Source organism: Lingula anatina, chromosome 5, assembly GCF_051362555.1.
Source record: "Lingula anatina isolate TDL-2025a chromosome 5, LinAna3.0, whole genome shotgun sequence".
Classification (NCBI taxonomy): domain Eukaryota; kingdom Metazoa; phylum Brachiopoda; class Lingulata; order Lingulida; family Lingulidae; genus Lingula; species Lingula anatina.
This window is the reverse complement of record NC_141771.1, coordinates 17,022,871-17,038,417: the sequence shown is the minus strand read 5'-3', so window position 1 is coordinate 17,038,417 and position 15,547 is coordinate 17,022,871. Positions and strand designations below refer to the sequence as shown.

The 15,547-nt window shown below is 35.1% G+C and overlaps 2 protein-coding genes across 3 annotated transcripts in view; one reads left to right on the top strand and one right to left on the bottom strand.

Annotated features, from left to right (window-relative positions):
* Nucleotides 1-365: 365 nt before the first annotated feature.
* LOC106157762 (rac GTPase-activating protein 1-like) lies at nucleotides 366-9,722 on the bottom strand. The gene is made up of 19 exons (XM_087012572.1): nucleotides 9,555-9,722; nucleotides 9,168-9,281; nucleotides 8,670-8,811; nucleotides 8,263-8,323; nucleotides 7,718-7,854; nucleotides 7,069-7,400; nucleotides 6,643-6,724; nucleotides 6,168-6,273; nucleotides 5,742-5,787; nucleotides 5,438-5,532; nucleotides 5,169-5,225; nucleotides 4,749-4,813; nucleotides 4,421-4,484; nucleotides 3,828-3,939; nucleotides 3,500-3,605; nucleotides 3,136-3,268; nucleotides 2,644-2,755; nucleotides 2,292-2,373; nucleotides 366-2,038 (listed from the first exon to the last, which is right to left on the bottom strand). Exons 2-19 carry the CDS (start codon nucleotides 9,253-9,255, stop codon nucleotides 1,969-1,971), a joined length of 1,890 nt encoding a protein of 629 aa, XP_086868698.1. The 5' UTR covers nucleotides 9,256-9,281; nucleotides 9,555-9,722; the 3' UTR covers nucleotides 366-1,968.
* LOC106157760 (mediator of RNA polymerase II transcription subunit 24-like) overlaps nucleotides 9,723-15,547 on the top strand; it is a 15,710-nt gene continuing 9,885 nt past the window's right edge. Inside the window, exons 1-11 of one of the 2 annotated variants that reach the window (XM_087012569.1) lie at nucleotides 9,723-9,793; nucleotides 10,443-10,645; nucleotides 11,170-11,252; nucleotides 11,668-11,780; nucleotides 12,145-12,368; nucleotides 12,580-12,703; nucleotides 13,066-13,225; nucleotides 13,696-13,809; nucleotides 14,181-14,308; nucleotides 14,693-14,779; nucleotides 15,058-15,160. In XM_087012569.1, the coding sequence (XP_086868695.1) occupies nucleotides 10,495-10,645; nucleotides 11,170-11,252; nucleotides 11,668-11,780; nucleotides 12,145-12,368; nucleotides 12,580-12,703; nucleotides 13,066-13,225; nucleotides 13,696-13,809; nucleotides 14,181-14,308; nucleotides 14,693-14,779; nucleotides 15,058-15,160 (1,287 nt within the window). In that variant the 5' untranslated portion in view covers nucleotides 9,723-9,793; nucleotides 10,443-10,494. Of the gene's footprint in view, nucleotides 9,794-10,442; nucleotides 10,646-11,169; nucleotides 11,253-11,667; nucleotides 11,781-12,144; nucleotides 12,369-12,579; nucleotides 12,704-13,065; nucleotides 13,226-13,695; nucleotides 13,810-14,180; nucleotides 14,309-14,692; nucleotides 14,780-15,057; nucleotides 15,185-15,547 lie in introns of those variants that run through there. The other variant, XM_087012568.1, reaches the window with a different exon arrangement.

Here is a 15,547-nt window from a genome sequence, read left to right as displayed (position 1 = left end):
GTGACTTTTAAAATTATGTGATAATAGGGTTGGTCTCTTCCGATTTATTTTCTGCGGTGTTGGGTGAGACAGCTACTATATTTGCCATTTTTCTTTTATTTTTAGAAATGAAATTAATGATCCTGATTCTTACTTTTATCTAGTAAAGAATGTTTAATATCATAACAAGATCAAGCATTAGTCAAATAGTCCATTAGTTTATTTATCAAATCAAACTTGAATAAGTATTAATTATTACTTATAGCATTTTGTTTTATTACTCCCCATTATATATCTCGACTAATTTCATGTGGAATTTTTTTTTTTGAAGATCAGATTAAAAGCACTGATTAAGACAACAAAAGAAATGCACACAAACACTGCAATTATACTTTGGTTGAGTTTTATTTCATTTAAAACCCAGAAATGCCAAAAGTAAAAAAGAAATCAACTAAAATATTGGTAAAGCACTCCTAGTTGTTATTCATTTCAATGCCCGTTTGACTTAAAAAATTTACAAGCAAATTAATGATGAAATTAAATGAGAAACTCAAAATAATGTGGCATTTTCTGAGGATATAAAATTTACCTAAACACTATTCTTTATCATGAAAACTAAAAGTGAAGTTTACAAATGTAATACTTGCACCCCCAACCAGAAGCAGAGAGATTTTCCACAGTTGACTTTTTCAGTGCAGAGTCATTGAATTTTGACTTTTCCATCTGAAAAATACAATTTCTATAAGGCAAGCCTACACACACACATACACATATCCCAGGTACAGAGCAATTTTGATCCGATGTCAGTAAAAATTGCCCAATTAGCACTCAAACTAACATTCATGTGCACACTTAAAATTGACATCATTCAAAGAGAGAGAGAGAAAGAGAGAGAGAGAGAGAGAGATAGTTGCACTGTTTGGGTATTTAGAATAAATAGTGACTAACCACATATTCCAAACCCCTGACTCACTTCAGTCTAACCTTTGAAAATCTCTATAGCACCTATTTAACATCCACATATCAGTTTATTGCACAAATGCATCTCACTGCTGCTGAGAGGGTCCAAGTAATACCATACCTACTGATTAAATAAGTGAATATAACAACAAATATACACATTTTCTAGGAGATATAAATGTAAATAAAGAGAAATGTTGAGTGGAGCATACAATATACATACTCCATGTTTTCTTTTTACATATACTTCTATAAATACATATTTGGGTCAAGGTTCCCTATAGCAAGAGGTCAAGGTTGACTGTGTCAAAGGTCAAGGTTGATTGTACTTTGTACTACTTTCAAGGCTGACAGTATAAGAGTATAAATTTATCTATTGCTCCATAACAATGGGGCAAATTGCAGGGGGGAAAGGTTGATAAACTAAGACGGTAATAATATGAGAATTTCTTGCCAAAATGGGTAAATTGTGCCTAAATTTACACCATGTAGATTTGTAAAATGACAATTTAGTTTGTGCCATTAACCGAGCCAGTCATCTCAAACTTTTGAGGGTTCAAATGACATGATTCGGTTTGTTGATTGATAAGTCTTACAAATGTTTCAAAACTAGGTCAGTTCCAAATACATGTCTACACATTTTTACATTAATTATACATATTTACAAAGTGACAACTCCTCTCTCAAAATCCCCCAAAAAGCCTTATCAAATGAAGTGCCCTTTTTTCAGAGCGTTCTTAAAAGAGACACTCACCCCTTTTTCTATTATTAAATCAAAAACTAACAAAACTAATAAATAAATAACTGAAATAAAATAAAATAAAAATCTTGTTTACTTCAGCAGTTGACACAAAGTCTATGGTAGTAATATCCTTTGAAATGATTCCCAATAAAGTTTAGAGTTTGTACACTGTGAAATACAGGATCTCTAACAAAAACCATTTGCCTACTGCCAGATACACCATCCATTTTTTCTGATAACGTTCATTCCCATTATGCTTCCAATGGTTCTTCTGACAGCCCATACTTCTACTTCAGCATTGGCGAGGAGAAGAAATTAGCTTGGCGCTTGTTCAAGGTCTTACTCTTGCTGCCGAATCTGAAATATAAACAGCATCAATATCATTCAATGTATTATGTTATAACATAAGAAAAGATAGGGGAAAGGGAAGGGAGGGGGGTTATTCCAACATTTTTTTTTGTTCTTGCCTTGGAACCACTTCCAAAACTGACCAAAGGCAATAAAACATATTCTGTAGCCAACCTCTATATACTCTCCCATTCAACCACCACTATGTATATGTAATGTGTATGTGTATACTTAAACAAGTGAGGATTACAAATTTAATCACCTTGGTGTGAAGAAGGACTTCTTCTTGACGGATTCGCTCACCCCAGGGGTGGTGGATATGGGCCCCAGCATACTGTGTGGAACTAGAACAAAAAAAAGGGTACAACAATGCATTATTACCCTGCACTGGAACTCCACACTAGTATACCATAATCCTGAAAACTTTCACCCACCATGCATAAGTTTAGTCTTTTAATTATGGGAATGGAATTACTCTTCAAGTATAAGTTGGTTCCCTACTATCACATCCATTTTTGCCACTCTCCGAGAGACATCACTGCTATCACATTCTAATCAATATATATTAAACAAGGTATATTTCCTTAATCAGCAATCCTCATATAATCCCTTACCTGGGTCGGGGGTCTGGGGGGTCCTGAGTAGCCCTGGGCACATAGGTTCATCGTCCGCCTGGATGAAGTTGACCCAGTAGTCTGAGGAGATCTGGAGCAGCACCTCCATTACCTATGAATGGCAAATGTGAACAAGGTAAAAGATCTAAAAGATCCAAATTTTGAAAAAAAAAAAAAAAATAAATAAACAAATAAATAAATAAATAAATAAATAAATAAAATAATAAAATCTTTAATGTCATTTCTGGATTTCAGGCTCTGGTTTCAGAATATCATGTTAGACAGATAGTCTCTGTGTCCTTTCCGAAGTAAAACTTGCCCTCCAGGGTGAAGAGAATGCAGATCATGCTGATGTATAACATGTCAAACCTCCCAATTGTTAAAAATTAAATGTTCCTAGGTAATAAAATGCAGTAGGGAGATACCAGACCCCATTAAATTCAGAACACTACTTTTGTTCCACAATTCTAATAACACAGAAATCCAGCCTACCTTGGCCTGTTTCTTGGTCTCATTGATCATCTGCATGGGCTCAGGCTCAGGGGTGGAATAGCCGACTACAGTGGGTCCGAAGACCTTAGCCAAGTTGCTGGCCGGCATCTTGCATTCCAGGCACTCCGACACTCTACAAACAGAAGACGATGACAGAGATATCAAAATCAAGACAGAAAACTAGACACGTGCCCAGCCATACGAGAGCACATATATCAAGACGTTAAATTGAATAGTGCTTAAAGGGCTCATTCGTAATGAAATTTCTGTTCTATATAGATGCATCCAACTCCACGCAGATTTTTGCTGAATGCAATCAGATTAACAGCTTAACATGCCTCTTCTTGGCTATGAGTAGACGTACCTCTGGAGATGTAGGATCAGGAAGGCCAGGGTGTCCCTGTTAGACTGTGGCAACATGCTGATGGCTTGGTATGTGCCACTCAGCTGTTCCTCCAGGTCATTCATTTCTGAAATATGGAACAACTTTTTATAAATAAAAAATTTGGTGTTTTTTATCAGTCACTTTTTCTATCTAAGCTAAAACATTCATAGAACATTAAAATAATAATAATAGTAATAATAAATATTTCAATGCCTCTGCTATTTGGGGTTAATAAATGTTTAATGTACTAAAGAGTTAATAAATGAAGATTTCTAATATATATATAGTAAATGAAAAGACCCCCTACCTGCAGCTTTCACAAAGTCACTCCACAGTCTGAAGGTCAGCAGTGGCTCCTTGAGCTGCCTCAGGAAGTCCTTAACACAGCCACAAACAGTGTGGATGTCATTGATGTTACCCTGTAATGACAGTCACAACAGAGATGATAATGGACCTCTGAAGAAATCATGGAAAAAGCAAGCACAGAAGGTGCGCATCTCTAATAGGAATGCCAAGGGACATAAGCACACCACTCAAATATACTAATTTTTTTAATAGTAAAAACTCTGTTATAAATGGTATTCATCTTTCAAGCTGCTTCAAAGAAAGCAATACACACAAGGAGTACACATAATATAATTGATGTAAATGGATTACAATTCAAGGTTGTCCTTTTTTCTCTCAACTAATACAAGAAATCTCTGCGTAGGATACATATATAGCCCTTCTAAAAATTAAATCAAATCGATTCAAACAATTCAGCTTCACACCATTAAGGTGAAAAACCCTACCCTTCATTTACAAGTAATTAAATCTTTCAAGAAAAAACAATCAATAACAGAATCAATCAAACAGCCAGCCGAGTGCAAGTTTTTAGTGTCATTTTTCCTCTGTACTCACCAAGTTTGGAGTTCCCTTTCCTCTCAAGAACTTCTCCTTCAGATCTTTAACTTCTTTCTCAGACCTTAATGGAACAAACAACAGGGTAAATAACATTTCCCATTTATCATCTCATCTTTTATTCCATATCATTTTTCTATTGATTTAATTTGCTACATTTTCAAAAATGGATAACACTAGTTAGTAGCAACAATTCTACAGGCCTCATGTTTCAAGAAAAAAAAACAACATATTTTAAGATACTTACTATAAAACTGATAATTTTGATAAATGCAATTATTGTACTAGTCCATTTTCTTCTTAAATGTACTATGTCCAAATAGCTTACCCTGGCACTCTGTAGATGCCAACTTCAGACAGTCCACGGGACTCAATCTCATTGATGCAGTGAATCTGAAGAGAGGAAAACTCACTCTAATATTCTTACGTAAAGAACAATATGAAATGTAAAAACATGAAATTTCAGATACCCTTTTCAAGAAAAACATTCATAACTCTATTTCTCTTGTTGACTGACAAGGTGATAAACATTAGGGGGGGGGGGGGGGTACCCCTTTTTCTGGGGTAGAGCTAGCAATTTTTTTTATTTATTTTGCTTAGCCAAATCACTTCTTTTTCATTCATTTTGTTTCCAAGTAGTTTAAAGGGTCAAATCAATCCTATTTTTTCAGCCAATTAAAGTCAGTTGTCATGCGTAAGAACCACCCCAGCAAATGTGACTTGAAAGTATCAGGAAACAGGTACTTACCAATATTCCAGGGATCATGGGAGGTTCGGATGGAGTGAAGTCCGAGATGATACCTTGCTGGAATAGTAGAAAACATGGCATGGAAAATGAATCAAGTTCAAGCAAATAACCTCGATTGGAAAAAAAAAAATAAAAAAAAATAACTAAGAGTTTCCCCACAGGCAATTTTAATCGTCCCAGTAAAAACTCTAGAGTAGGCACTGTATGTTAAATTTCATTGACTTACCTAGATAATAAAACCTTCTATGATAAAAATACCCAGTGCTTACCCCGCGAGTCTTGTTTCCAGGAGTTCCAGAGCCTACAGGAACACAAGGCAATGGCATCTGCTCCTTACAGTCTGGGTGACACACACACCGACAATCTGGACACAGACAAAAAAGCATTATGAACTTAAACATTCATAAATAATTAAGGATAGTAATTCGTTACAGCAGAGAGGAAGATGATAACAGAATCTCATATAATCGAATTTCAGTTTTCTGAGAGAGAAAGAGAATAAAAGTGAAAATCTCATCAATGCATGAGAGAGAGAGAGAGAGAGAGAGAGAATATAAATGTAAAATAACAAACCTTTGCACTTCAGACCAGGCTTTCCAAACATAATTCTCTTTCCACACTAAAATGACAAAATTTAAAACATGTATCAGTTCTCTATAATTGAAATTTATTTTGGTCTTATTTGAAAATATTCCAATCCAACTGTCAAGTTGTTATTTTTCAATGGAATGGCAAAGTTTACATCAACAACCAGAAAATATAACAAGTATAATGCATAATTCCACAACGCAACACGACATCTATCCATCCAAACAAAATATAAAACAAAAGCAATCAGTAAATTTTAAAACAAATAACCAGTAAGTGTTCCACGAGTAGTCCCCTTTGTTCACAAAGTTGACAACTAATCAACTAAATGTTTCAAAATGTTTTTCCCCTTTCCATTTTTTTTCATTTCATATTTTCTTTTAACTGCACAATAATTTGTCAAGTACTTACTGGTGTGCAGGTCTCTGGCTTCACAAATGTCTTGGTGGCAAAAGAGTGGCCTCGGTTCCCAAAAGGTTTGCTGCCAGAGTTGAAGGTGCGCAGTGCTGGAGACCCTCTGAAATCAATGATCCAGTCAATAAAATTTTAAGGACTTGGTGCAAAAATACCAGGGTTTTGTTCAGTTTTAATAAGTTTATAAAAGCATAATCAGGTGTTAAAAACACAAATAAGTAAATAATATTTGTTAGATTGTAACTTCACATGAAATTGACCCTGGGGTTATGCTAGCAATTTTTTCCCACTTAGCCAAATCACTTCTAATTAAAGTTTTTCATCTCTTTCTTCTCCAAATGGCTAAACTTGACTAAAACAAGCCAAATCAACTCAATTTTTCTTAACCATTTCAAGTCAGTTTTGGCACTGGGATAAATGGACCAGTGTTGGGGCTACCCCAGTGCCTCTAAGAGTACTGCTCTGTTCTCACCTGGCCGCTGGTGTTCTGGGTGTGTTCTCAGCACTGTTTGGTTTTCTACCATAATATGATTCCCCATCAGAGTCCACTTCATCTGAGGAAAAGAAGCATACAGTAAGTAAATCCAGTATACCATTACTTATACAATACAATCTTTCATTTTTCTGCAATTGTCTTTTTTTAAATTCACTTAATTGAACCAATGTGGGAGATAATCATCAAAGAAATTAAATCATCAAGAAAAAGGAGTGCCTAAACTAGAATAAATGTTCCAAATATATACAACCATGAAAGATTGGAGTGGCAAAATGTCATTGATGTGAAAGACACTACACTATCATATACAGTTCTTAATATAAAAAAAAAGCCAAATGTGAACAAAAGATAATACTGATGGGACTGTAAATCATTTAGAAATTATACAAAAACAGGCCTCACCAAATCTCAACTGGTTCTCAGAGAATGACTTCCTCAACACTCTCGTCTCCGTCTTGTGCTTGGGGAGGTTGCTGGTCACCTCGCACGTGGCATGCTCGCCTCTCGGATCCACGCGAATAGTGGCAGTGATGGAGGTGTCTGCGCGACCTCCATGGGAACTCTTCTTGCGCTTGGTGTGCTGGCGGTGCTCCTCCTCAATAGGTGGTGCTGATGCACGCTTGAACTTCCTCCCGCTGCGGAGGTAGGAGATATCCAGGTCCTCCTCTGTTTTGTCATAGCTGATGTCAGAGGGAGAGAGGACGGAGCCCGAGGATTCATTAATGGTTTCAAGTCTAAAAGAAGAAATATATATACACAAATATAAAGCCAAACAAATATGAAATCAAAACCATGATTGAAATTCTAGTAACTATTTCAACAATGAAGGTGCATGTAACTCTGGCTACAGCCACAAGAGCTGGCTTAGCATCAAGGCCAAGGCTCCCTTTAGCACAATTTTTGCATATGAAACTGAAACTTTTCACCCCGAGTCTAAATACAATTGCATTTGCTTCAGAAAATAACACCTAGCATTAGACAGCAATCATCATTTCCAGTGTAATCACTTCAATTCATTAATTTCACAGCAACCAAGCCCCCATCAACCCACCTTCTGCTTGGACTACCCTCCATGTGGGAGCCCTGGCAAGTGCTGAGGAATGCCAGCTTCTCGCGATCCTGGTCATTCAGCATGTTGGAACTCTTCTTGTCATTCAGCAACTCTCTGATCAAGGCAACCTGCCGCTCCTATTGAATCAACAAGCGATATGAAAAATTACGAAAATAGGAAAAAAATGTGAGTGAGTATATTTAGATCAATTAAAAAATTGTTGAAGACTTAAGAAGGATCAGAATATGAAATATAAAATCAACTGCATTACTGTATACATTTTACAATATTACGAAAAAGTTCCAGCTAAAAGACTTCTTTTCGGTGTAATTCCAAATGCCCTCAAGATGTAAAATGACAACCTTATGCTTAAGTGGGAAACTGTCGAAGAATTCGGATAACTGGCTAACAGTAATGCAAAATATTTTGGATTTATCTTTGAAAATGAACTTGAATTCTTTTTCAAAAAATAATTTCTAACTGGCTTTTTCTTTTTTGTAAAACAATTTCTTATTGCCTAAAACAAAGCTGCAGCTAAATCTTACCAAACTGTCTCTGTCAGATTCTGCTTTGGTTCTTTTCTTCATTTCATGTTCTATCTGGCTCCTGCAATATCAAAAAAAAATTTAGCAGTTTTATTTTTTTTAACTTATTGGCAAAATTTCCATCATCATCAAAAGAATGGGCATCTATCACCCTCAAATTCTTACACCTACACCTAGGCATCTATGTGAGACTCACATTTTTTAAAAAATTTTTTTGAAAAAAAAAGGAACATATTCAAGGCATGGAAATAGGATATACTCTTCGACTTCAAAATAAAGATATACTGAATCTAGTGTATCTGATCCCTAAAATAAGACAAATACTAGGCCTGCAACATATCAATTAAATTTTACTGTTATATGTACTAGTAATCAACTTTGTTGAATACATAGTCACATTTATTTACCTGGCATGTTTGAGCTTTGTCTCCAGGGCATTGGTCTCTGTCTCCAACTTTCTGATTTTATCATGCAGCTTCTTAGAGTGTTGTTCTGCCTCCAGCCACTTCTTGCGACATTCTTCTTGATTTCTCGCAAAAGTTATAAACTCTGGAAAAAAATTAAATGGCAATTAAAGAAAAGAATATCTTCCTCTTATTTTTAATTACATTTTTACCTTTTCTTAAGTTTATGCCATAAATAAGAGAACGCACATTTGTCTTGCTAATGGTTAACTATGTAATATGCTTTGAAAATTGAAACCAGAAATAAAACCCAACCAGATTTGCTTTTTATTTTATTATATATATATATATATATATATATATATATATATATATATATATATATATATATTTTTTTTTTTTTTTTTTTTTTTTTTTTTTTGGGGGGGGTGTACAGTATGATCAAGATAGTGTTGAGCTCACCTACTTCAATTTCTAACACACTGAATATTGTTATCTTACCTCCTTCAATTCCACTAGTCAGTACAGTGGTATTTCTGACCAAGTCATCAAAGGCCGCCACAAGAGACAGCCTGCTCGACGACTCCATAATTCCAAATATAAGGTATTATTAATCTGGAGATAGATTAAACTGCATTTAACATCCTGTCAACACAGAATGAGATATATTTACCCTGTCTGAGCTACAATTTTATCATATCAGTTTAACAAGATTTGAAAACAAATTAACATTTCCTCGTCTAGTAATTTTTTCTTACTCTGTCTCGTTTCCTGTTGTTATCAACCATTTTCAGCCGGTTTTCATATTTTTCATTCAAAATCTCATTTGGACACTTTAATCAATCTGTAATCATGCACCAAGTAAAAAGCACATTCTTAGTGTCTTACCTTTGATGAGTGATCTGTTGTTGGCGGTTTAAAATGGCTAATTCTTCAATGTTTTGTCTATTATTTTTTTCAAAGATCAGTCCCTCTTTCTTCGGATAGAACCGTTCAAATTTTGCAGCTGTAGCTGTAGCTGCAATCTCATTGGTCAACCAGCTACAGACCACGTGACTTGCTGATAAACATTGCCTCCAAAATTAGGAGAACTCTCTACTTCCGGCGTAATGTAGCGGCATAACTTGGTACGTCTTTTGTTAAACATTATGCAGCTTTATGCTGTTTTTAAATAACATACTTAAAATTTTGCATTTTATTGATTTGCGGAAACGCCCTCGATTTTACATTTTTACAGGCTTGGCATACCTAAACGTCACAGAAAACTGTTTTAACAGTTTTAAAAAAGCCAATATTCCACCCGGCGTTTTGCCAACCTCATAAATGATAGTCTTTATTACTTTTGTCATTTTGTTTTGAGTAAATTAAAGAAACGAATATTGTCTCAAGTGGTTAAGCCGAGTTTTGTCATAAAGAAGCCTCAGTTTATTAAGGATGTGGGAATTTATAGCCCTGAGAGTTTGTAACACAGGGCAGTGTGAAGTTTACCTAGGGTAAGGCATTCCGCCTAGCATGTAAGACTGAAAACTGAGATTCAAGATTCTGATCACCTTTTTTATGAAAATATACGCTTATAGTTTTGAGCTATACATGTTATCTGTTTTTTCCTTACCTGTCACCTTAATGGCAGTGAAGAAACTGAAAAGAATAAATAACCTTCTATAAGAATCCTTTTTTGTTTTCAATTAATAATTTTTGGTTTGTGATTTTATTTATTTCATAATAGAAAAACAAAATAGTGAATAAAAATAATCAAGTGTGTACCTTTGTCCACAGCAACAGGTTCAACACTCATATGGATGACCCAGGAACTACCCAGTGACTCCCAATGACTACCCAGACTGGAGAGAAAAACATGAGCAGCATGAAGTCCCTCCTTATGAGGGCATGGAGGGAGAGGTGGTCAGACATACAGTGGGGTATCACTGTGAAGAGGCTGCTCACTCGCTTCGCAGAGGCTGAGATGTGTAATTTAGCTGGTCAGTTTAATCAAGGGGGTTGAACTCCCAAGACGTAAATTCATTGTGTTTATTGATAAATTTGTTATTTTGTCTCACAGTACACTTAAAATGATATCTGCAAGGAATAACTACATATCTTAATTGGCTTTCTTCGTCCCAAATGTGTGAATGAAATGTATCACAGGTGCTCAGCTTAATTATGCCCCAGTTCTAGTGTGCATCGAAAGGTTTATCAAATTTAGCTGGTGAGTTTATGTGTGGCAGTTTTTTTTTTTATAGCAAAGGAAACAAGTGGGCTTGTACAAATTTCACCTTGGCTAGTAATGAAGAATATTGTAATGAGTGGTGTTATGACATAACATTACATATGATATTAATTTATTCTTTTATTAATTTATTTTATTTGTCCATTTTTTTTTTTTTTTGTGTGTGTGTGTGTGAGAATTTAAAAGCAGAACGTAAATTTGACAAAACAATTTTTTTTACAATTTCAGTACGTTTTTAACCAAAAAATAACCTAAATTTTCCCCCTTTATTTTCAGACTTGATCCTCCAGCAAGCTTTGGTGGGAACCAGCCCCAACACCTTGGTGCTCTCGTATCTCAAACATGTGCAAAGCACTCAGGTATTTATGAATTCATTTCTTCATTAAAAAGTACAAACAGAAAGTTTTCCCTCATGTTTGAATCTCAGAATACCATTTATGTCATTGTTCCACCAAGGAGGATCTTTTTTGATCTTCTTCCTGAAATTGTGTATATATTTGAGCCACAATTTTTACTCCTACTGCTACTTCATATAATATTTTTCAGTTTGAAATCTTTAGGTGATATATAAGTTCTTTTTACTAGAAGTTAAACTATTTGTTTATTACAGTATAATTTACATAAAAGATGCAATTTTGGCAATCCAAAACTGTTTTTTGTACTTTTCATGGGCATCACAACATTTATTAATTGTGTCCTTTTATTAAATATGATGTAAAAAATTTGATGTCCAGAAGTTTGATTGTACACCGTTTCATCCAATCCCTGTTTCAGATCATCACGACAGCCAGCGTGTTAAAGAGTGTCATGAAGTACGAGGATTTGGCACGCCCGTATTGTATAAAAAGTTTACTGGAGCTAGTGACTGGGATGTTGGCCAAAATAAGGTGAGATTGTGTTCACATTTCAGAGAAAAGGATATATATTCTCATATAATTCTTCATTCTCTAACTAGGTAAGAAGACCTAGTTATAAAGTGAAGAAGTTCCTATTCTACCCCAGGTTTCATGTGTTGAAGCAGAATAATATATTAGACAGGAAAAGAGAAATTCAGTTACTTCATTTGACAGAAACTATGGATAAGCATTTAAATGTGTTAATCTTGCAGGGTTCACCAGTGAAGACAGAAGACTTTACTTTTGTTTATTTTAATTTATTCTTATTCTTATTATTATTTATTATTATTATTTTTTTTTTTTTTTGCTACAAACTTCACCTGACAAATTTAGAAATTTTCATTTTCTTTTCCAGCTCACATGCCTATTCAGAAGACTCGATCGCTCTGTGTAAGACTCTGCAGCAGACAGTCAACTGGGCATTACAGCTTGCTTACCGCGGCTTGCAGAGCCTACAAGATAACAAGCAGGCAGCAGAGTACCTCGCCATTGTGGATAGGTCATGTGACTTGGTTGCCATGGTGATGAAAAGTGAATCCAGTAAAGCGTTGATGTATATTGCAAAGTTTGATGATTCAGGTATTGGATTTTAAATTTTGTTAGATTTTTGTTATAAAAGGGAAATAAGTAATATATTTAGATTGAGAACATATAAGATCTGATCTAGACTGTGACTATATTTGGGTCATTCATCACCCATCCATCACTCAATATGTCTTAACTATTTTCTGAAACAACTGAAGAAAAAATTTAGTTTTACAATATTTGTCACTATTTTGCACGATTTTAGAGTCAGCCAGACAACTTGAGCAGACAGAAATGAATGTCCGCGGCGTCTTCAACCAACTTCAGCCGGCCTGTATCACTGCACAGCTGAAAGAAAAGGTGGAAGGCATATTGAAAGGGATTGAAAAGTGAGTTATGTAGCTTGAGTGTAGATTTTGTTTTTCAAAAAATAAGGAAAGGTTTTGTTTTCAAGCTGTTCATCTTAGTCCTTTTGGATTACAGCATTTTGATATTTGTATGCAAGTTGGTAGAGAAGGAAGATGTAGAAACTGAATATATTTTAGATTTGTTTATTATTTAGGGATTTGATTTCATTAACATTATTATTGGAAAGATGCTGCAAAACTTTCATTAAAACATAAGTCAGTTTTCTTCATTTTCTGCACTTTAGGATTAGATCATGAATTAAATAAATTTCATTTTTTTTTTGGCATTAATTATTGTTATTTCAAAGAGAAAAATAACATTTGAACATTTTGATTCATTTTAGCATTTATGTTATCCCCACAACCTCGCAACCATCTGTTTCCATGACAACAAGATCAGTCCTGAGCACAGTCAGCGTCATGCTAAACATCGAGGCAGTTCTCAATCCGACCAATGATGTGCGTCCTATCATGGAGCAGTTGATTTTGTTGGAACGAGCCAAGGTAAAATGGAGTGAAATTCACAAACTGTTTTCTGTTGCTTCTTTGGAGAAAAAAAAAGTTAAAGGGAAATATGTTAGAAACCAAAAAGGTAGATTTAGCTGTTGAACTCATTATTGACGCTATTGTTAATAAAATTCTTCTGTTGCCAAAATTAATTAGTCTTACTTAATCATAAGGTGAGTAGACTTGGTCAAAATGATTTAATACTCTTCAACAATGGAAGTAAAGTTTATCCTTTAAGGAAGTTTGAATATTTGAGTCTGAACAATGCTATGCGGTCATATGATAATGCTTGGACTTGTTTGTGAGGAATGGACAAAACAGAATTGCTCTGACTCCAGTTAAGTGTCTCCAATGTTGCTGTCATCGTTATAGCATTTCTAATGTAGCCAAATGAATTTCATCACCCAATAAGTCACAAAATTATAACTTTCCTCCTTTAAAATTAAGTGAAATCTTTATCATTGTAGAAGGTAGAGCGTACAGACCTCTACTGCCTGATATTGCGAGCATGTTTCATGGGGATGATAGACTCTAAAGATGGAACAGAGGAGTTGAAGTGGGCTGCTTTCACTTATCTTAAGGTATTTATTAATAAATATATATATTTATTTATTTATTTATTTTTATTATATTTTTGTATTGGTTTATTATAGTATCCTAGCTATGAAGTTTTGCAGGTTTTTTTTGCATGTGTTTTTTTCATGTTTTTTTTTTTTATGGAACCTTGTGGCCCTGAGATCTCTTGCTCAATTTGCATCCACATGTTAAAATCTTATTATCACATATTGTTCATACTCTTGAATATGTAAATTGAAATGAAGGAGAATGAATAACAAAAATATGGAAATTGGGGAAGAAATGAGAATGAATGTCATGTGTCATAAAAGTGATATTTTTTTTGCACCAGTTGATGAGTTTAAACTGTTACATTTCTATATTTGCACATCTTTAGCTGCCCCTCTTGTTTGCCAAGTTTTCCCAGAAGTCTCCACTACGGGACTGCAGTAAAGATTTAGAGACAGCATTTGAGAAATTCCTTAATTACGTTCCCCTACTGGACTTAACAGATTCCAAGTGCAAGTGAGTTTATTCTATCTTGTATTTCTGGTTCAACTCAACATTTGAAATATTAGCCAAATTACCACATATCTGTCAATTTGTTACCAAAATGGTTATAATTTGGCTAAAACATGTCAAATTAAGCCCTTTTTCTTTAGCCAATTTAAGTCAGTTTTAGCATTTGGCTAAATTGGCGAGTGTTAACGCTACCCCAGATTGTTAATGTACTTAATGAACTCAACAAAATAAGAAGAAAAAACACATTTGAAGTGATTTATAAAAACAATTTTATAAGTGGAGTAAAGTTTTCCTCGCACAAACGTGATAAGATGTGCCATATGCATGACACCAGAAATAGTTTCCAGTAATTTGTAAAATAAATCTGCTATTTTTATTTTCTTTCAGTTGTGACTGTTTGAGTTTGTTCCTGAAAAAGCTGTGTACACACGGTTTGCTGTCAGACGCCCAGTGTAAAAAGTTGTTGGCCAGACGGTAAGCAGATTCCTGTTGTAAAACTGGGGTTTTGGTGGATGAAGTGTGATCAGGGAGGGGGGGGGTGTGCAAAAAACCTTTCAATGGTTTTACAACATTTTGATGTATATTTCATTGCTAAATCTCTACAAAGGACTTCACGATGACATTTAATATCAGTAAAGTCCACCAAATGATTTTTCAAATAAGTTATAAACAAAATATCCCAAATTTAGAGTAAAAACATTGAATCTGGTGAAAACTTGGAATTGATGATTTTTTTACCTTCTTGTTCTTAGGATGAAGGACACCCAGAAGCCAAAGACGCCTGTCCAACAAAACCAGCAACCCAGTGCTAGCCTCATCTTGAGAGCTGAGCCCACTGTGGCTAGCATACTCAAGGTACAGCTATATAATATCCTTCAGGTGATGCTAGCTTACTGTATCAGTGTGCTGTGTGTATGCAGTGGAATAGATTTGAAGTGGGGGGTGGGGGTGGGGGGGGGGTTGGAGGGTTGTGGTGTGAGTGTACTCAGAGTATGGCACTATGATGTCCTTTGGGTGATGCTAGCTTACTGTATCAGTGTGCTTTTGTGTGCTGTAGAATAGATTTGTGGTAGAGGGGGGATGAAGGGTCACAATATACATTCTCAGGGTTTGGCTTAATGATAGGTCTTCATGTAAAGCTACTTTATTGTATCGTTGTGCTGTTTTCTCAGAAATCTCAGCTCGAGGAGGGGAGGTTTTGCCTTCAGTTCAGTCTGGGCACTGCTACATAATGAACTTACA